This window comes from Carcharhinus amblyrhynchos, chromosome 4, assembly GCF_965287045.1.
Source record: "Carcharhinus amblyrhynchos chromosome 4, sCarAmb.v2.hapA, whole genome shotgun sequence".
In the NCBI taxonomy this organism is placed as follows: domain Eukaryota; kingdom Metazoa; phylum Chordata; class Chondrichthyes; order Carcharhiniformes; family Carcharhinidae; genus Carcharhinus; species Carcharhinus amblyrhynchos.
The window spans coordinates 48,144,064-48,166,666 of NC_137327.1; the positions used below are offsets into that span (position 1 = coordinate 48,144,064).

Sequence of the window (22,603 nt, forward strand, 5' to 3'; positions counted from 1 at the left end):
GCTCCGCCAGGGGGACAGTCAGGCTGGCGCACTCCGCTCCGCCAGGGGGACAGTCAGGCTGGCGCACTCCGCTCCGCCAGGGGGACAGTCAGGCTGGCGCACTCCGCTCCGCCAGGGGGACAGTCAGGCTGGCGCACTCCGCTCCGCCAGGGGGACAGTCAGGCTGGCGCACTCCGCTCCGCCAGGGGGACAGTCAGGCTGGCGCACTCCGCTCCGCCAGGGGGACAGTCAGGTTGGCGCACTCCGCTCCGCCAGGGGGACAGTCAGGCTGGCGCACTCCGCTCCGCCAGGGGGACAGTCAGGCTGGCGTATGGTTCTCCGAGGTGGCCTTCGTGACACATGACAGCGCTGAATCGCTGAACAGAGACTGAAAGTTAAGTCCTGGCTGGAGACAATTCACATCTCTTTATCTTATACTAATCCACTCACATCTGTACTTCTAAGTCTTGAGTTTTGTGTCTGTACATGCCCTGTTTGTGAACAGATCTGATGAAGGAGTAGCGCTCCAAAAGCTTGTGCTGCCAGGACTTTAACCTGGGGTTGAGAGACTTATTAGTGTGCATACTCCACTCCGCCAAAGAGACAATCAGGCTGGTGCACTCCACTCTGCCAAGGAGCACATAGCTTTTTGTTTGTTTTTGATTCCTAGTGCCTAAAGTAGCAAATCATAATTCATATATGAAAAAATATCTTCACCAAATCCCCTTAAAAGTGTCCAGAAATGTGTATATGTTATTATTTTGGGACTGCTCCTGCTATGGCAACATTTACTGACCAATTTAAGCTGCCTTCTGAAGCACACGTCCATGGATTGATGCTGATAAACGCATGGGAATTATAAGCCAGCAATATTTTTCTCATTCAAAATGAGAATGGTACACTTTGCTAATAAGATAACTGGCAGCCTTCAGAAGATCATTGCTATATGTCAACACAATTATGTTCAGACTACTCCTGAATTTAGTGTACAACTTTTTGATTAGAGTATAACATACTGTACTGAAGATAGCAGCTACAGCCCAATCAAATCAACAGCAGTATAATGCTCAACACCAGCCTCCTTTTATCCCTTTTCATCTGACGCCATTAACTTATTCCTTCATACTCCCAGCTAACAGCTATACTTGAGACAGATGACCGAAAATACTTCAGGATACCAAACAAGTTAAACTGAACCAAAGAGCATAGGGATACTACAATTATTCTGTCAGTTCCAGCTAACACATTCTTCATCTTAATGCTTACTATTCTGTGCATGAAGGGAAAACTAGTGGTTACTAAACTGCAATTTGGCAAGGAATTACCCAAGATAAAATTGTTGTTGGTGGTGGGCTGTATAACCTATTTTCGATGATAACAGTTCCAAGAAAACATGGTTGAGAACAAAGAACCATTCACTCAAAACCATGAGGTCATGACAAGGTGGTAAATATTCAATCTGAAGTAGAAGCAGGCAGGCAAATATCAACAGCCAAGGTTGTTAAAGTTGTTGATCATACTTTCAGTCTCCAGTTGAACATTCTCCTGAACACACAGTGACTAATCCTCTCCCAAAGATAAAGGCACAATTTCCAAGCCAGCTGAAAAGGGATTTGAACGTCATAAGCTGTCTCACAAACCAGTTTTGTAAAAATAACAGAAATCAATACATTTTGAAATATTTGACAGTGATAAGGGACTTCAGCACCAGGGAAAGCAATTGTAACTACCCAACAGAAGATTAATTTCTAATGACATGTACAAAATATTCATTGTTATAAACAGTGGAAGTAAACCTGAATGCTGTACATATATTTAGTCAAATATGCGCAATGGGAAGCTCAAAAGGTAATTTGTTCTAAACACCAATGGCATACAAAAAAGGTGAAAATGTTACTAATTTTGTTTTGTCCTAATAAATGCTTCTCAAGTCTTCAAACATTTTCTGTATGCAAATTTATTTCTGTATTCAAATTTCTGAAAACACTGGTTGTTTTCATGTTTGACATTGGACAAGAATATCATCTTATTTTTGTACAGTGGTAAATAGGAATGTAGTAAAATCTTGTAAAGTACTTTTGGTGCAGTACAATAATGATCCAGAGCAACGAGTTAAGTTTGAATTGTCCACCAATAAAACTTAACATGACATATCAAACTCATCCAAAGATGGCACTATACTCCATTTCCAAGCCTAATTATTCAACTATTGTTCCTAAAACTGCTTCATAAATTTTCTTTAGCAAATGCTGCTGTCCCTTTCTTGACCCAGATTTGAGAGGTGTTTTTGAAACAGACTGTTTCATAATTCATTGCTCTAGCAAGTGCATTTCTGGTCTGAAAGAAATCAGGGAGGGGCAGGGGAGGTGAGAAAGCACAAATCTGTTGCATTACAAATCTTGGCAAATGCAATCATTAATGTTAAAGATGAATGAAAAAAATCTTCTTGCATCAGTAAAACACGCACTTTCATTAAATAAATAATTTATAATTTTGCTATCCACAAGGCTTGGTTGTGTAGACAGATTACAAATATTTTTGTGATCAGCAAAACAAAACTTGAAAAGTATGTTGATTACCAGAGATGTCCTGCATTTAAAAAAAGTTCAATGTTCTTTGGATTAATCAGATCTCAAATTCTAAGTAATTTGGCAAATCTTGCAGTTTTTGAATAGTTCATCTTCCATGTCATTTCTTTCAGCAAAAGTTGATACTGCTACTCTTGACACACACTTGTACCTTGTGAAACACCTACGAAAGTAAACAGTTGTGCATATAGGTAATAATGGAAAGCAAATCTCATCATTCATGAATATGTTTCTTCTTGATTTGCTGCCATTGCATATATCCTTGGAACCTTCTTGAACCTTAGAGCTTTTGACAGATTGGACAAGTGCCAGACTGATGCCAAATAAAAGTACAGTATGATGAGCAGCACCTTCTTTCAGTCAGAGGGCAAAAACAAACAAATAGATCTCTTTACTCTTGAAACAAGCTGGAATTTGCATCTTCTAAAAACTTCGGATGTTTTGTGCTCTTTGAGGTGAGAGACAGTAAGTGCTGAGGAATAGAACATTTCCCATTTCAGAGACTCAATATCCATGTGAAGCACTCTCAGGTCAGATGTTTTGTTAGCTGCTGTGTAAAGTTTCTCGACATTGCCCTATAATTTGTCCCCCCCACCACTGAACCTCAATCCATCCTCAGAGCACTCTACTGCAACAATATGACATTTTATCGATTCCCACAATAGCCAATGCATGGCATCAGTGAGATAACTAATTTAGTGCTAAAATGCAGCCAGGTATGTGCGAGTTCATGCACACTCAGAACTTTGTTGAAACTGCGCAAACTTATTCCATTGGAACCTTTGCCAAGTTAGCCTTTTTTGGCTAATGGACTGATACTAGCATCTGGAGGCATTGCACTTTTTGGACAGTACATGTCCCTGCTAGAGTTTCATTTGTTAGCACTTGGTACTTTATGTTGACTGGAACAGGTCTTAGAAGCAAGAGTTCAGGAAACATGTGAAATCAGCCTGACCCGGGTCTTTATTTCTTGACGACATAAGGGACAGGTGTCCAGCTGCAAGGCACATTCCATGCATAGATCACTGTTAAACAGAAAGATCAAATGTTAAGATAAGCTTTACAAAATATCTGGTTGACCATTGAAGGGCCACATGCTCACTGGACAACTATATTATCCCCAATTAAAGCTGTAAAATAGCAAGTTAAAAATATATGAATAAGCTGTAGTATTTGATCACAGACACTGTCCCAATGTTTTATGTCACTTTATCCCAGTGTAGCACAAAGAAGAGTAGTGCAAGTTTGGGGAATCAACTAGACTACTTTCTCTACTATACTTTCCATGGATAACTCTGGAAATTTTCTTTGCAGATATACCTAGAGGACATCAATGGGTAAGTCAGAGGCTTCCTGTAGCTCAACAATGATTTGTTTAGCCAATAGGGAAATTGATCACTTTACAAAGTTATATGCTAGCAATCTATTTGGTCTTGTTGCTCATGTTCCTGGGATTAGAATTATAACACAATTGTTAAGAAATCTTGTGGGGCTGTTCCAGTCACACACCATTAGCTCAGAAAGAACTACAAGCTAGTCTATTCAATGATCCATTGGTCTAAAATGTACCATCTTTATTCTGTCTACTGATCTGCAGGACTGTGGACCGGACCTTGGAAAACCAATGATTTTTGCTTTCGTGTCTATTCAATATTCCATAGTTACATACAAGATTGACAATCAACAAAATAAAGGCTTCATAAAAAAATGAATCCAAATACTCCAGCCATCACTAGATCAGGAGCAATTACTGGGCCAAGTTGCAGTTTGTAATCGAAGGAAATCAGCCTTTACAGAAGAGAGATACTATACAACTGGTCACCTTCCTTCATTTGATGACTTTCTCAGCACCTTATAAAATCATCAACACTTATTCTTCAGGATCAAACCCCACATAACCTCCCCTTTTATAATGTTACGTGTGTGTTAATTGACTGGTTCGATGATAGTCAAACAATGTCCGTAATTGGTTTCAAGGAAATTTAGGCAACTGCATTCATATTAATACCAACAAGAAAAACTGCAACAAATCATGCTTATAAACAAGAAATATTATTTACATGCATTATGTAAATATGAAACTGATTCTCAAAGTACATTGCAGAGAAGTTGATAGCAAGCCATCAAAAGACTTTTATTCTCTGGGTAGGGCAAGGAAGTTAGCTTTTTTTAATCATGGGGGCATAGATTTAAAGATAATGGGCAGGAGATTTAGAGGGGACCTGAGGAAATGTTTCTTCACCCAGAAGGTGGTGGGTATCTGGAACTCACTGCCTGAAAAGGTATAGATGTGGGAATCCTTGCAACACTTAGGAAGCATTTGGATGAGCACTTGAAGTGCCATAGCAGACAAAGCTACAGACCAAGTGCTGGAAAATGGGATTAGATGGATAGGTGCTTGATGGCTGGTGCAGACAAGGACCAAAGAATCTCCTTCTGTGCTGTAAAACTCAAATGTTGCTATTTTGGCAAGAAACAAGATTGCAGACATAAAAGTAAAAGCTCATGGGAACCAAGGGAAATTGATTCAGTGGCAGGAAACAAAGTTATGGTCAATGGGTGTTTTTGTGACTGGAAGGCTGTTTCCAGTCATAAACCCCAGCAACAGGTTCCCTTACTATTTAAAGTGGACATCAGTGATTTTTAAGTCAATGTAGAGGGCATAATTAAGTGTCCAGATATTAAAAAAATGACTGTGATACTGGACATGGTATAGCACACAAAAATGAGGTGTTATACTCAAATTATATAAAACACTAGTTAGACCACATCTCGAGCACTATTTGTAATTCTAGTCACTGCATTGCAGGAAGGATATGATTCTACCAGAATGGATAGAAAGGACCTTGGCAGGACTGAGGAAACAAACGGAGGAATTTGAGGAAATTGGACAGGTTGGGCTTGTTTGGGAGGAGGCCAATGGGAAATATTACAACATGTTTAAAATTAAAGGGCCTAGATAATGTTAAGAAAGAAAAGCCTATTTGCTTTAGCTGAAAATCAGTAACCAGGAACATAGATTTTAAGTAATTAGGAAGATTTGAGAGGTATTGAGAAATATTTTCACCCAAAGGGGCTAAGGGTCTTGAACTTGCTAACTGAATTTGACAGTACAGACAAATATTTATCACTTAAAATATGCACTGGAGATGATATAACATACCAGGCTAGGAATCAGAAACTGGAGTTGGGATTAGACTGATAACAATTTCAACTAACGTGGACACGACAGGCCATGTGGCCTCCTTCTACGTCGTCTATGTTGGCAAAGACTCAGGAAGCAGAAACATTGAAAATTTTTAGAAATCCAACGTTTCTCCTAAAACGTATGGACATGATCCAAACCTCTTCTCCTTAAAGGACCTTGGTCTTTTATAAGATACAATGCACATGAATTAGGATCAATTTTCTGCTGCCAGAAATCATACAAGCACGTTCAGGAATGCCACTTAGAGCAGGGATGGTGTTTATAAGGGTCATTCTCGTACTGAAGCAACAAATATATAGTGCAGATCAAACATTCTTTGATAGGTGCCCTGCTCTTTTGGGAAAGATAGGGAAGGGGCAACTGAAGCCAATTCTTGGGACAATGCAAAGAACTATCATGAGACCAGTACTCAGAATAATGGGAAGTTACGAAAAATCTTATGAGCAGTAGCTTGTTTCAAATATTAAGAAAAAATTAGACTGGATATCGTAGTATCCAACTTGAAAACAAGAAAATGTGACCTCGGACAACCATTATAAACAGAGATGCTTTAATGAAGACAAGAGCTCACATACCTGTGTCCACATGGTTTGAGTTCTGTATCAGCCATCTCATCACAACAAAGTGTACAGCAGTTTTCCCGTATGCTCACTTGTTTCAATAAAGCTAGACGTCTGTGCCTTAAACACAACACAGTTGACAGTTTTATAAACCATTATACTCTGATTACATTCACTTTCTAATCATTAGAACTGCTGCATATCTTAAGACAGTACTACAGGTACCTTGTGAGGACCCAAAAGAAAAACACCTATTAAGTTCATTATACCTTAAATATATTGTTATGAATTTTTTTTCATTTGATACTGACAGTACTCACCTTGGAAGAATGATTTTTTCTTCTGGCGAGAGGGAAGCATATTCATTAAATGTGCTGAATTTCACTGTTGGTGGATACTTAAATGGTTTTGCTCCAAAATTAAACTCACACTGTTGATAAGACATGAAACTGGCAGCAGCAAAGAAGCCAGATCTGTAATTGAATATAATTTAAATAAAATATTAAATACAATACCACACAGCATTAGGAACATAACATAAGAAATAGGAGCAGGAATAGGCCATCTAGCCCTTCGAGCCTGCCCCGCCATTCAATAAGATCATGGCTGATCTGAAGTGGATCTGTTCCACTTTTCCGCTCTCTCCCCATAACCCTTAATTCTCTTGTCTATCAAAAACCTATCTACCCACAACTTAAATATATTTAGCCAAGTGGCCTCCACCACTTCAACGGACAGAGAATTCCAGAGATTCACCACCCTTCGAGTGAAGAAGTTCCTTCTCAACTTGGATCTAAACCGCACCTCCTCCCAACTTTATCTGGAGGCTGTGTCCTCTAGTCCTGCTATCCTTTCTAAGCAGGAAGAATTTCTCTACCTCTACCCTATCCATCCCCTTCATTATCTTTTACGTCTCTGTAAGATTCCCCCTCATCCTTCGAAACTCCAACGAGTACAGACCCAGTCTATTTAGTCTCTCTTAATAGTCCAACCCCCTCATCTCCGGTATAAGCCTAGTGAACCTCCAAGGCCACTATGTCCTTCCGCAAGTGCGGCGACCAAAATTGCACACCAGTACCCTGTACAGTTGCAGCAAGACCTCCCTACTTTTATATTCTAACCCCCTCGCTATAAAGGCCAACATTCCATTCGCCTTCTTGATCACCAGCTGCAACTGCAGACTGGGTTTTTGCGACTTGTGCACAAGGACCCCCAGGTCCCTCTGCACTGTAGCATGCTGCAGCTTTTCGCCTTTTAAATAATAATCCCTACTATTATTTCTGCCAAAGTGGCAAACCTCACACTTGCTAACATTATACTCCATCTGCCAGGTCCTCGCCCACTCACTCAGCCTATCCAGATCCCTCTGCAGACTTGCCACACCCTCCACGCAATTTGCTTTTCCACTCATCTTCGTGTCATCAGCAAATTTTGTCACCCTACACTCAGCCCCCTCCTCCAGATCATCGATATAAATGGTAAATAGCTGAGGCCCCAGCACCGATCCCTACGGCACTCCACTAGTCACCAATCGCCAATCAGAATAGCATCCATTGATACCAACTCTCTGCTTCCTATTAGGCAGCCAATCCTCTATCCACGCTAACAGCTTACCCCCAACTCCGTGCATCCTAACCTTCTGTAGCAACCTTTTATGAGGCACCTTATCAAACGCCTTTTGGAAATCTAAAACACCACATCCACCGGTTCCCCTCTGTCTTCCGCACTAGTCACATCCTCATAGAAATTTTGCTAATAAGAAACAATTTTGCTAATAAGATACTAAAATATAAGAATGCATAGTATATCTAAAAAAGCAGTGCTGTTCAATGGCGATATTTGCATTTGATGCTGACAGGTTAGTGGCTTATTATGGAGAGCGCATGCTGACATTTTTACTCAAAGGCAGGTTATTGGAATTTCAGATCCAATAGCCTGACTTTGACAGCGGGGGGGCAGTGGTGGAATCCAAGTTGAGACAATAGGACAGCCTATAAACATTGACTGTTCCAGTAGAAAAACAGTGGATTCCGCACCTAGTAGTGAAATAGGCATCTCACCATAGGATTTCAAATATATCTAATATGTTGTCTCTTCACTGTCCTTGGTTTATGAAACCATATGTCTAATAATCTGTGTCATATCTGCGTAACCTGAATTCCTTTGTTTAATGGTGCAGGCATTTTGGCTATGGCTCTAGAAGCACAATAACCGCTTCATGGTCATTAGTACAGAGACTCCGGCAAATGTAACTCCTTTATTTGGAATGGGTAGGGAACAAAGCAGGAAACTACAGATCAGTTAGTTTGTCATTAAAAAAGTTTGAAGCTATTAAAGATATTATAGCAAGGCACTTAGACAAATTCAAGGTAATCAAACAGAGTCAACATGGTTTTGAAAGGGGGAAATCATAATTAGCCAATTTATTGAAGCTCTTTGAAGAAGTAAGACGTGTTGCAGATAAAGGGGAACTTGTGGAAGTAGTGCACCTAGATTTCTAGAATGCATTTGATAAGATAAGATGTCGCAAAATGTCATTGTGGAAAATAAAAGCTCATGATGTAGGGGGTAACATATTGGTATGGATAGAAGTTGGACTAGCTAACAGGAAATGGTAGGTACCAATGTGTCGTATTCTGGTTGGTAAGATGTAACAAGTGATGTGCCACAAGGATCAATGCTGGGGTTCCAACTCTGCTATATAAATTATTTGAATAAAGGAAGTGAAGACATGCTGATGACAAAGATAGGCAGGGAAGTTGTTGTGAACTGGACAGAAGGAGGCTACAAAGGGATATAGATAGGTTGAATGGACAAAGACTTGGCAAATGGAATACAATGACAAAGCATGAAATTGTCCACAGGGTGAAGTATTGCAGAAGTGATGCAGAGGGATCTGAGCATCCTAGTGTATGAATAGCTAAAAGTTTAGTATTTGGTATAGCAAATAATTAGGAAAGCTAGTAGAATCTTATAGTTTATTGCAAGAAAAATTAAATCAAGAAGTAGTGAGGTTATGCTTTGCATCCTGGAATACTGCATGACGTATTGGTCTGTGCATTTAAGGAAGGATGTATTAGAAACAGTTCAGAGAAAGCTTAATAGGCTAGTATGTAGAGTGAGAGTGTTGTCTCACGGAGGAATGGTTGGACAGGCCAGGCTTGTATCCACTGGAGTTTAGAAAAGAAAGAGGCAACTTGATTGATACATGCAAGTTCCTGAAAAATCTTAACTGGGTGGCTATGGAAAGGATGTTTCATCTTGTGGGAAAATCTAGGACTAGAGGTCACTGTTTAAAAAGGAAAGCGTCATCCATTTAAGACAGCCGTAAGGAGAAACGTTTTGAGGATCACAAGTCTTCGGAACTCTCTTCTACGAAAAGGCAGCAGAAGTAGGATCTTTGAATATTTTTACAGCAGATAGATTCTTGATAAGCGAAGTGGTAGAAGGTTATCGGGGATTAGATGGGAATGTTAAATGGAGATTACAATCAGGTCAACCATGAGCTTATTGAATGACAGAGCAGGGCTGAGTGGATGACTCCTGTTAAATAAGAACATAAGAAATAGGAGCAGGAGTAGGCCATCTAGCCCCTCGAGCCTGCCCCGCCATTCAATAAGATCATGGCTGATCTGAAGTGGATCAGTTCCACTTTCCCACTTTCTCCCCATGACCCTTAATTCCCTTGTCTATCAGAAACCTATCTACCTGTGACTTAAATATATTCAGCGAGGTAGCCTCCACTACTTCAACGGGCAGAGAATTCCAGAGATTCACCACCCTTTGAGTGAAGAAGTTCCTCCTCAACTCCAATCTAAACTGCCTGCCCCTTATTTTGAGGCTGTGCTCTAGTCCTGCTATCCTTTCTAAGCAGGAAGAATCTCTCTACATCTACCCCATCCATCCCCTTCATCATCTTATATGTCTCTATAAGATCTCCCCTCAGCCTTCTAAACTCCAACGAGTACAGACACAATCTATTTAGTCTCTCTTCATAGGCTAACCCCCTCATGGCCAGTATCAGCCTAGTGAACCTTCTCTGCACTCCCTCCAAGGCCAATATATCCTTCTGCAAGTGTGGTGACCAAAACTACACAGTGTTTCTGTACGTTCTTTGTTTCTCTCCCTCTATCACTTGCATTCTTCACTCCCACCACCATCCCTTCCTTAATACCAGGTTTTATTTTTCCCACTTCAGCTACTTTGCCTCCCTCCCACCAATCCCTAATGGACAAGCTTTGGGGAAATCAGGATGAACCACTCAAAAAATTCCCAGTCTTTGACCAGTTCTTGTAGCTCTGTACTTGAATGGCTGGTTCAATTAAGTTTCTGGTCAATGGTAACCCCAGGATGTTGAGAGTGGGGGAGACACCCAGAATAAATTCTGTGGGCTTACTACCCTCAAGTACCTCTGACAATTGGTACTCAAAATGAAGGTGTTTGATTCATCAGCAGGGCAAGAGCAGTAGTGGTAAATAGGAGGTTTTTTTTGCCTGTTGTTGATCTAATGGTTCGAGACTCATTGCAATCTCGCAGTCAATGTTAAAGACACCTTCTTGATTGTACCACTGATCCACGAGTTCCAGTCACTAAAGAGAGAAGCCAATCGGCCCACTGTGTCCTTGCAAATTCTCTGCAGGTTTAACTCCCCTCCCTTTCTCCATTGTCCAGTATTTCTTTTCAAATAACTATTCAATTCCCCTTTGAAAGCCTTTACTGAATTTGCTTCAACTACATTCTCAGGCAGTGCTTTCCAGATCCTAATCATTTGCTGCATTTAAGTTCAAATTTACTTACATGGCTGACGAAAAGACTTGCTTTTCTGGGGGTAGCTGGTTTCCATTAAGATAGAAAATCATTGCTTTCTTATTCAAGTCTAAAAGAAATCCTATTGTGTCCCCTGCATGGAAAAAAACAAGGAATGTTACCAGAAAAAAATCTACACAAAGCATATTTTTTTTTTCAAATTCAATTTGATGGACAACATTTCTTGAATGAAGTCCACAACAATTCATGAGAAGCATAATCAGATGGATGTATTTTTGTATTCTATGCAGCTTTCTCACAACAGGAGCAAAAAGATAGGTATCACTTAATTTATTTATTTAGCACTAAAGGCCCTAAGGGTCTCAGCTCTCGTCATCATATAAAAGACATCAGGATGTTGCACAACATTATGGTACTAATCTGTCCACACCAAATTTATTGATGTGAAACTCAACCCACATCACAAAATAATCATTGACCAACTCACGATCCCTGGCTCTTAAGTCCTGAGCAACCTTCATAGCAAGGGGGATTGAATATAAAAGTAGGGACGTCTTGCTGCGGCTGTATAGGGCATTGGTGAGGCCGCAGCTGGAGTACTGTGTGCAGTTTTGGGCGCCGTACTTACACAAGGATATTTTGGCCTTGGAGGGAGTGCAGAGGAGGTTTACTAGGCTGATGCCGGAGTTGAGGGGGTTGAGCTATGAGGAGAGGCTGAATAAACTGGGCTTGTACTCATTGGAGTTTAGAAGAATGAGGGGAGATCTCATTGAGACATATATGATGATGAATGGGATGGATAGGATAGAGGTGGAGAGACTCTTCCCGCTCAGAAAGGACAGTAGGACTAGGGGGCACAGCCTCAAGATAAGGGGGGGCAGTTCAGAACGGAGTTGAGGAAGAACTTCTTCACTCAAAGGGTGGTGAATCTCTGGAATTCTCTGCCCATTGAAGTGGTGGAGGCTACCTCGCTAAATATTTTTAAGACACGGGTTGATGGGTTTTTGATAAGAGAGGGGATTAAGGGTTATGGGGAGAGGGCGGGAATGTGGAACTGAGCCACGACAGATCAGCCATGATCTTACTGAATGGTGGGGCAGGCTCGAAGGGCTAGATGGCCTACTCCTGCTCCTATTTCTTATGTTCTTATGTAACACTGCAGCCATCCCCAAACATCAGGACAGTAATTGCAACAGGAAAATTACTGGTGAAGGTCAATTCCAATCCAAGCCTGCTCTTATTCAGGGACCCCTTAACCCACCTGCAGCGCAGCTACCCTCACATCAACCAATACGGTTTAAACCTACCATAGAGGAGTAACAGCTGAACATCTCAGCAGGAAAAAGCATCTGCTCTACAAGAAACCACTCCATCATAGTAGATTCCACTGCTCATCCACCTGGCTTTGATCTCCCATAGTGACAGTGGGTCATTTTAAATCATTTCCAGACTGGCCAAGACCTCTGGGTAGCCATGCAACATCAGTGGAGTTGCAGTTTGCAGCTGTGGTGCAGTCCAGATAATGATTCACATTGTCAAGGAGCATCCACTGACTAAACATGAAGGTGGGCTTAAAAAACTCCAATTAGCCACTGACAAGGCTATTGCTGGGCTCCGAGTATGCACTTTCCAAATAAATTTGGGTGGCAGTGGTTGGCACCGCTGCTCAAAGCAGAGACAGGGGTTCAATTCCAACCTTAGATCACTGTCTGTGTGAAGTTCGCACATTCTCCCCATGTCTGCGTGGGTTTCCTCTGGGTGCTCCGGTTTCCTCCCACAGCCCAAAGATGTGTGGGTTAAGTTGATTGGCCATGCTGAAATGACCGTGGTGGTGGTGGTGGGGGGCCGGGATCAGCAGGCTAAGTGTGTGGGGTTGCAAAAATAGGGGCTGGGTGGGATTGTGGTCAGTGCTAACCTGATGGGCCAAATGGCCTCCTTCACCACTGTAGGGTTTCTATGATTCTATGAGGTATTATACCACTCTAGATCATAGGACTTATTTTTCAGTAAACTGGAGTCCACAGACATGAAATGTATTTTATTTGCAATACAAAATATTTGATTATATTACTTATTGGCATAAATGAGACATGGTTGTGGTGTTTTGTCAAGGTGGATCAGCTTTTAATTGGGTTAATTCCTTTAAGACCATGATTCAGGCCTTGCTGGTCACATACCACACAACACTCAGCATCTGGTTCATGATGGTAGTATCACTAAGTTAAGGTGGAAACTGTCATTATCTGGCCTTTGTAACAGAAGAATATCATTTGCCACTAAGGAGACCAAGCCCAAAGGGTTCTGCTGCATGTATGGGATGTCAGAGGGGTAATACCTTTGGTGGGGAAACATGTCGTGTCCTTTCAGGGCGGTTTGTCCATCCTTTGTCCCCATCTGGCACTCAGCACTCAACTGTGGCTCCCCATAGCTGTTTGCATGCGACAGTGGCCACACCCCGGGCAACAGCCTCGACAACCCGGCTAAACCAGGTGAGGGTAGCCGACAGGTCTCAACCCTGGGTGAGATAGGGAGATGTCTACCTCAGCATGTCAAGACAGAGTCCGGTGAATTGAGCGGAAGAGACCAATGGAAGGTCCGACGGTCAAGAAGGCGGTCTCTGCAAGCATCGTGGAATGCGAAGAGCAGGACAAGACACAGAAGACATCCTGGTCATCCACTGTGCCTACTCCCACCTCCAGCAATCTTGACTTGTCACTGGATATAGGTGGGAATTGGGAAGAGAGTGAGGCTGACACTGCACAACTCTCCCTCACTTTAATCCAAATCAAGTGCTAGTTTCAACACCATCATCATCATGTGTCCTGTTTAACCCTTGAAGCCCTGTGGTGATGGGCGAGCGACGAAGCAGCAGGTGTGGATACACTGGGAACTGCAGTCACGGACCTGCACGCAGGCGGCTCAGGTCTGATCGTCGTTTTCCACTGACCGAAGCAGCAGTGGAACTCGGCGTCTACCTGGGCCACTGAGCAGTCCTCTTCAGGAACACGCTGCTCACCTCCATAGAATGACGAAGGGAGAGAAAAGGTGCCCTAAACATTGCCTGCTTTGCTACACCCTGACCAGTTTACCGCGGCTAGCGGGGATCCCATCCTGCGGTCGAACACAAAATGAAACACAAGGTGACACCACTCACCATTGGCACTTGGAACGTACGCACGATTTTGGACAACCCTACAGCAGACAGACCAGAGAGAAGAACAGCCTTAGTTGCCAGAGATCTTGCAAGATACAACATTGACATTGCAGCCCCAAGTGAAACTCAGCTTGCTAACGTAGGTCAGTTGACTCAAACTGGAAGTGGATGCACTTTTTTCTGGAGCGGTCGCGGCAGCAATGAGCGTCATGATGCTGGAGTCGGATTCGCCGTCAGGAATCACCTTGTTCGGAAACTTGATAGTCTACCCATGGGTGTGAACGACCGGCTTATGGCATTACAGCTTCCGCTACAGAACAGAGGTCAAGCCACCCTGATCAGCGCCTATCCCCCCACAATGAGCAACACAGACGAGAAGACAAATTCTACGAAGAACTAGACGCCCTACTATCAGCAGTGAGCAGTACCGACAAGCTGATCTTGCTTGGTGATTTCAATGCAAGAGCGGGATGTGACTCTACAATCTGGCAGGGAGTCATGGAGTGGGCAAGTGTAACAGTAACGGCCTTCTCTTACTCAAGACCTGTGCAGCACACGACCTCCTCATCACCAACACAACCTTCCGTCTGCCAACCCGTAACAAGACCTCCTGGATGCACCCCCGCTCTAAGCATTGGCATCTTATCGACTATGTCGTTGTCAGGAGAAAAGACAGGCAGGATGTCAGAGTGACCAAGGCCATGTGTGGTGCTGACTGCTGGACAGATCACAGGCTCATTGTCTCCAAAATGAGGCTCTGCATCAAACCCAAGAAGCGACCACAAGGAAGCAACGTTACGACAAGATTCAATGCAGCCAAGCTAAAGAACCACAGCATAGCTTCAGCACTGGCTGAAGACTTAGAAATCAAGCTAGCTGACCTACATCTCGCAGGCAGCGCTGAGAACAACTGGGAATGCTTCAGGGATGCTATCCATATATTTGCACTGACATATGCTGACAGAAACGACTTGAAACAGTTCTATGAAGCCCTCAACACACTCTATGGACCTCAATTTCTTGGGAGCTCCCCCCTCCTGAGTACAGATGGTAACAACTCATTATAGAGAAGCTCAGATCCTGCAGAGATGGGCTGAACACTTTGAAGCCGTCCTCAACCAACCATCATCGATTAATGATGAGGCAATAGACAGGATTCCCCAGATTGATATCAACAGCGCCACGGATGACCCACCGGTCATAGCTGAAGTCACAAAAGCTGTCAGCCAGCTATCCAATGGCAAAGCCCCAGGGGAAGATGCCATACCCACAGAGATCTATAAAGCTGCTGGTCCTGCACTTAGAGAAGCTCACCGAGTTGTTCCAGTCCTTTTGGAAGCAAGGATCCATTCCTCAAGAACTTAAAGATGCTTCCATCGTACACCTCTACAAGAGAAAAGGGCAATCGGCAAGTATGCGACAACCACCGAGGAATCTCACTGCTCTCCTTCACAGGAAAAATCCGCGCAGGAGTCCTGCTAAATCATTTGGTCACTCATCTGGAGCTGGGCCTGCTTCCAGAGTCACAGGTGGGGCTTCCGCAAAGGTCATGGGACCACTGACATGATTTTTGCTGCGCGCCAACTTCAGGAGAAATGTCAGGAGCAGAATTGCGAACTCTACACAACCTTTGTTGACCTTGCGAAAGCCTTTGATACTGTAAGCTAACAAGGCCTCTGGAGGATCATGTCAAAGTTCAGTTGTGCCTGCACCCCCCCCCCGCCCAAATTCATTCAGATGGTACACCAGTTCCATGATGGCCAGAGTACTGGATGGCAGAGAATCCTCTGAGGCATTCCCAGTCACCAATGGTGTTAAACAGGGCTGTGTGCTTGCACCCACACTGTTCAGCATGATGTTTACTGCCATGCTGAGTGATGCCTTCCAGAACATTGTTGCTGGAATCAGCCTCAAGTACAGAGCGCATGGGAAGCTTTTCAACCTGAGGAGACTTCAAGCTATTACCAAAGTGAAGGAGACTGTTCTGGGAGATTTCCTCTTTGTCGATGACTTCACCCTGTATGCTGGCTCAGAGCCAGAGATGCAAGTCAGTATGGACAAATTTTCCATGGCTTGTGACAACTTTGGACTCACCATCAACATTAAAAAGACCAAAGTCATGCACCAGCCTACTTCTCGTGCACTGTACACAGAACCCATAATCACAATCAAAAGGGCAGAAACTACAGGCAGTGGACCAGTTCACTTATCTTGGCAGCACCCTCTCCCAAGCAGTGACTATTGATGCAGAAGTTAACTGCAGAATAGCAAAGGCAAGTTCTGCTTTCGGTAGACTGCGCTCCACTGTATGGAAACATCAAGGAATCAGCCCAGCAGCAAAACTGAAGGTCTACCGTGCCGTGGTACTCACTACCCTCCTGTATGGCTGTGAAACGTGGACTGTGTATCGAAGGCAAGCAAGACAGCTCAATCATTTCCACATGGCTTGTCTTTGCAGACTATTACACATCCAATGGCAAGACAAAGTACCAGACACTGAAGTTCTCTCTAGAGCAAGTCTACCATCAGTCCACACACTACTGATGAGAGCGCAGACCTGGTGGGCAGGTCACGTCATCCGTATGTCAGACGAGCGCATACCCAAGCAGCTCCTTTTTGGGGAACTCTCTGCTGGAAAATGCTCGCGTGGAGGGCAAAAGAAACGTTTCAAAGACACACTCAAAGCCTCCCTAAAGTCGCCTGACATTGACACGACCACCTGGGAAACGCTGGCACAAAACTGCCCTACCTGGTGCTGCCTCATGCACAAAGGCAGTCAAGCTCACAAAGCAAGGTATATTGCTGAGGCACAACTTAAGCACGAGCTGCGCAACTCCACAGCGACCAGCACAACAACCACAGTGTCTACACAAGTCTGTCCAATATGTGCCAGGACATTCCGTGCCCGAACTGGCCTGATCAGTCATCTTCGGACGCACTGCAACCAGCCTCAAAATGACTAATGGTGTCGAGGTCCTCATTGATGACGATGGACAAATAGCCAACTAGGTCCTGCAGCATATAGATAGCCTGCTTCCTTATCTAAAGTGTTGCAAATGAAAGTAAACACTGAACATTCTTATTTCTGATCTTGTGATGGAGGAAATGTCATTGATGAAGCAGCTGAAGGAGGCTGGGGCTAAGACAGTTGAGGATCTCCTGAGGTTGAGGTTTGATCTCCAACAATCTCAAACATCCTTCTTTGTTCAGCCAGCAGAAGCCTCAATTTTCCAAAGGCCTTACTAGATCAAATGTCACCTTGATGTGTTACAATCCCAGTTGATGTTATAACTGGATTAGTTTCCAGAATGGAACCCTGGTTCAAAAGACCACAATTTTTCCTATTTTTTTAAATATAAAGAAAATGGGAGGAACATGCTAATTAATATTAACAAGCAAAAATATTTAAATGTGAAAAATTGGATTTTGATATAATACTGTTTTTCTCTACTTCGATGTTAAGGCGAATACAGATTACAAAATATATCTTGAGCTACAATGGTCTCAGTAACACAAAGTCCCTTTAAACACACAGGTTGGCTGTGTCAAAACACACACTCCACTCTGAACCCAAGTTAGCGTCTATGGATTCCTTCTCAAAATCCCCCCAAATGATTGTCACATGAGAACTTCCAAATTTAACTCCCAGAAAACACACATTAAAATCTGCTTTCAGAAGCCTGCTTTTATCAGCTGTTTGCTTTCCAAAATTCAGCCCAGGCTTTCCAAATTACTGTCAAACTAAAACTTCCACTCCACTTTTAACAATTATTCCAACATCCAGGATTTATTCCTCCATCTCCAGATCTTTGTCTTTACTGTTGTAAAAACTTTTCACCATTGCTTTAACTCTTGATTCCCAGACTCTATTAAATTGCATCCAGTGTTTGATTTACCTCTGAAGTCTGCTTTCCCGCTTTAGCTCTGGTTACTATAGCTGTCTCTGTCACTTAACGCTTTGTCTGCTTCTCCCTTTGAATTCATTGGTCTCTGATCACAAACTTCAGTCTTAAGACATTCTCTCTGACCACATTCCTTAGTTATCTGGGGTCTTTGGAAAGCCTGCCTCTTTGCACCTTCATTGTCCTGTCCAGTCTTTCTGCTAGCAGAGTTGAGATATTCACTCTCTGGTATCCTAATTCCAACTGCAAATAATTTCAGCTACATTAACAAAAAGCCCTCATGCCTTAAAAAGGCCTCAATTGCTGAGCAACCATTGCTACTTCCATTTATTCTTCATGCCATAACTGAGGTCCAGAGATTAGTAGTCTCAGCAGAACCCAAACTGAGCATTACTAAGTTACTAGGAAACACTATCCCTTTCATGACTTTGACAATTATGAAGAATAAACTAAAAGTCCATTATTAGCCAGGTTGGATTTGTCCTTTTTGTGTGGTCAGAGCATTCCTGGGTAACTTTTCCATTTTGTTGCATAGATGCCAGCATTGCAGCTGTACTGGGAGAGCTTGACCAGAGATGCAACTACCTCTGGAGCATGAATACTCAACATGATAGCCAGAATTTTGTTCTAGCTACAGCATGCTACATCCAGTGAATTTAACTATTTTGTTAATTTCACTGACTGAAGTCAGCGGTTGAAGATTGGCATGTAATGACATGGACCTTAGGGGGCACAGGTAGATCAACTGGTCGGCACTTATGGTGGAAAGTAGTTGCAAATGGTTCAGTCTTGACTGCTGTATTAATGTGCTGGGTTCTGCCATCATGACAGGATATTCATGGAGCACCTCATCTTCTCGTTAGTGATTTAAATTGTCTATTGCCATTCACAACTGGCTAGGACAGTGCTGCAGATTTGATCTGATCTTTTGGGTGTGGGATTACTTAGTTGTGTCTATGCCACGTTCCTTCCACTGTTATGCATGCATGTACCCCCATGTTATAGCTTCACCACATGGCACCTCATTTTTAAATTATGCCTGGCACTGCTTATGGTATGCTCTTCTATACTCTTCACTGAACTAGAGTTGGTCTCCTGGCTTGTCAGTAATGGTAGAATTAGGGAAATATGAGGTCGAGGTTACGGTTACAAATTGTATCAAATACAATTCTATTGCTGATGGCCCAGAGCACCCCCAAGAGACCTAGTTTGGAGTTGCTAGATCTATTTTGAATCTCTCTGCATTAGTACAATTTGATGCCATACAATACAATGGAGGACATTCTCAGTAAGATGACAGGACCATCTCCACAAGGAGGCCACTTAAACATAGTCTTGGACAGCTCCATCAGTGGGGACAAGATCAAATAGGCTTTTCTCCTCAGGTTGGTTTCCTTGTCACACAGCAGGTAGCTGTGTTTTTCAGAACTGAGTCAGCTCAGTAATGGTGTGACAAAGTCTCCCTTTAGTGATGGACATTGAAGTCTCCCATCTAGAATACATTTATACCCTTGTTATCCAAAGTGATGTCACCAACATGGAGTACCACCAATTAATCAGCTGCAACAGGGCAACAGTTGACCTCTTTTAGGTAACTAGGTGATTTCCATGAGATGCTATAAGATTTCATGGAGTCCAGAATCAAATTGAGGATGCCCATGCCCATCACCGCTTCATTTTTACTGCTATCCACTTTGGTGATCTGCTTATCAGTGGGTCAGGACATACCAAGAGATGCTAATGGAGAGTCTGGGATGTTGGTTGAGGAGTATGGTTTTGTGAATATAGCTGTTATAATGGTGCTCTTCTAATTTGAGGGACAAAACTTCCATTTTAGCACAAGTCCCCAGATGTTAATTCAGAGGCTCTTAAGAGTCAACTACATTGTTACGGGTCTGGAATCACATTGAGACCAGCCTGGGTGAGAATGGCAAATTTCTTTCCCTGAAGGACATTAACTAATCAGTTGTGGTCTGCACAGATAAGCTAATAACTAAGCTTTTAAGAAGGGCATGGAGAAGTGTTTAATTACCTCCCAATTTTGACATTCACAAATTTGATACCTCAAATTCCACCATTTCAAAGAGAAGTGGATCAAAAAAGTAGAGAGCCAGAGAGTTTTATAGAGGGAATCCAAGACCTTAGGGCCAAAGAATCTGCAGTATAGTCACTAATGACAGAGCAATTATCAAGGATATACACAAGAGGGCATAATTGGAAGAATGTGGCAGAATTTGGAGCAGATCACATACTTAGGGAAGGAAAGGCCACAGAGGGATTTGAAACAAAAACTAGAAATTCAAAAATCTGAGATGAGATTAAGAGCTGATATAGGCCAGCAAGCACCCCAGTGATGCCATAGAAAGCAAGTCAACAGCAGAAACCTGGCTGACTATACGTTTCCAAGTCTACAGACAGAATACTGATAAGTACAACTCAAAGCAAGCACCAGGGCCCTTTGATCTGCATAGTTCAACTATTTAGCGCCTTCAAAAATTTGTGTGCATGGACAAATGTTCAATATATTCAAATTTTAAGTTAGCAAATGAGATACAACAAATCCCAGCTTTTAGTCATCAGAAATTGAAAGCTACAAAATTCTGTATGCTGGATTAAGCAACATTTAACACTACCTTCTTTCCAGCAAGGGTGGATGTGTGGTTCACTTCTGGCATTGTACCAAATCAGCTGCCGGCAGCCATCATATGCACATGAGTATTCATCATCTCCAATCCCATAACCCTCCTTTAAAAGGACACATAAAAAGTGAACTACATTAACTATTCTAACAAGTTAGCCAGGAAGTAGTTTGAGAATATTGTGATCAATAATTATAGATATGTTTACTCTATCTAACATTTCTTATATTTAATATTGAATGCTAGGAAATCTAGCAGAAATTTCAACTGGATAAATTTTACCAAGCTGAATAGTGCTTACTGAATGTAAATGACAGATTGGCATTTTGACAGCATTTGTTGACAAATAACTAGGGCTCCAATGCTTCCAGTGAGTTTATCCAAAACAGGAAAGCTTCAGGTTAGGTTCATACATATGGAATTTTCCAATTTCATTTGGGATTGTGCAAGGGTATTAAATACTCTCAAATTAGAAAGGACAAAAGATTGATAAGGCTCATTACTTCAAGCTAACAGACGATTGGACAGATTTAGACTGGGTTGGGTTCAGATGTGAACTGTTCTTCCCTGCTGCAACAGAATATCTGCCGATTTACCATTTCAAATCATCAACACAAATGAAAGCACCTCTGCTGTCCACATTTTAATGAACCGATTCACAACATTTCATCTGCAGAAATGCAGTGGTACCATTTACATGAATTTCATCAAAACTTAGAACTTAAGAAATGTGAAAATAAGAGTTTTTGGTTCACTTGAGTATTTTGATGACTTACATGATTAAGAAATTTACTATCCTTGGTCGCCCAACCAATCTGCATTACACCAGAAGTAATTACAGTGACTTCATAGTACCATACTCCAGAATCTACACAGAATGTACATCGGACGCTCTCAAAAGAGGATGCATCACATCGCGCCTGCAAGACAAAATACATTGAAATTCAACTTGAAGTTAAGATTTTATGCATTAACGCTAGCAAAACTAAAATTAGTGTGGATGTGATGCTTCAGATGTCAGTTCTGGACACTTCAGAAAAAAATTACATTGACCCTGGAAGGGATGCGATGCGATGCGATGCAGATTTACTAAAATATACTGGACCCAAAGGGTTAAATTGTGAGAACAGGTCTAGCAAGCTGAGGGTGATCTAGAAAGAGGGCAATTCAGGTAAGTTATTTCCTCTGGTGAGATAATCCAATCAATGGGGAATAATCATAGAATGAGAGGCATCAGGAAGTAGGTATTCACGCACTGGAGGAGGAGATATCTGGGACTTCCAAATGTTGTTTTCTCCTTGGTAAAAGCAGATGCAAAGTATTCATTTGATGCCTCAGTCATGTATCTGCCTGCATGTGTATATTCCCTTTTTGGTCCCTGATCTGTCCTGCTTCTCCTTTTACTATTCATATGCCGAGACAAATTTGGGATTCTCCCTGGTGTTGGCTATCAGTCTTTTCTCAATCCTTCTTCACTTCTCTAATGTGCTTTTTTCACTTCCTCGCTGAACCATCTGCATTCCTCTTGGTTCTCAGTTGTACTTTTGTGCTGACAACCATCGTCAGCACACTTCTTCTTCCTCATCCTAATTTTTATCTTTTTCATCCGGGAAGCTCTGGATTAGATTGCTCTGCTTTTCCTTTAAGGGAATAAACCTTGACTGCACTCTAACCAATTTTTTTTTTTTGCAGGTAGTCTATTGTTCAGCTAGTTTATTCCTGCCAACCTTCTGTTCCAGTTTATCCAACCCAGCTCCATTCTTGCCTCATTGATGTTAGCTCTTCCTCAATTAATTATTCTTAGAT

General features: G+C 42.3%; 1 protein-coding gene across 1 annotated transcript in view; it reads right to left on the reverse strand.

Annotated features, from left to right (window-relative positions):
- Positions 1-1,920: 1,920 nt before the first annotated feature.
- Positions 1,921-22,603, reverse strand: part of rspry1 (ring finger and SPRY domain containing 1) — an 82,359-nt gene continuing 61,676 nt past the window's right edge. The window contains exons 9-14 of the mRNA XM_080187112.1: positions 21,574-21,717; positions 20,792-20,903; positions 11,133-11,235; positions 6,656-6,808; positions 6,351-6,455; positions 1,921-3,592 (exon numbers count right to left, since the gene is read on the reverse strand). Coding sequence (XP_080043238.1) covers positions 3,496-3,592; positions 6,351-6,455; positions 6,656-6,808; positions 11,133-11,235; positions 20,792-20,903; positions 21,574-21,717 — 714 coding nt within the window. The 3' untranslated portion in view covers positions 1,921-3,495. The remainder of the gene's footprint in view (positions 3,593-6,350; positions 6,456-6,655; positions 6,809-11,132; positions 11,236-20,791; positions 20,904-21,573; positions 21,718-22,603) is intronic.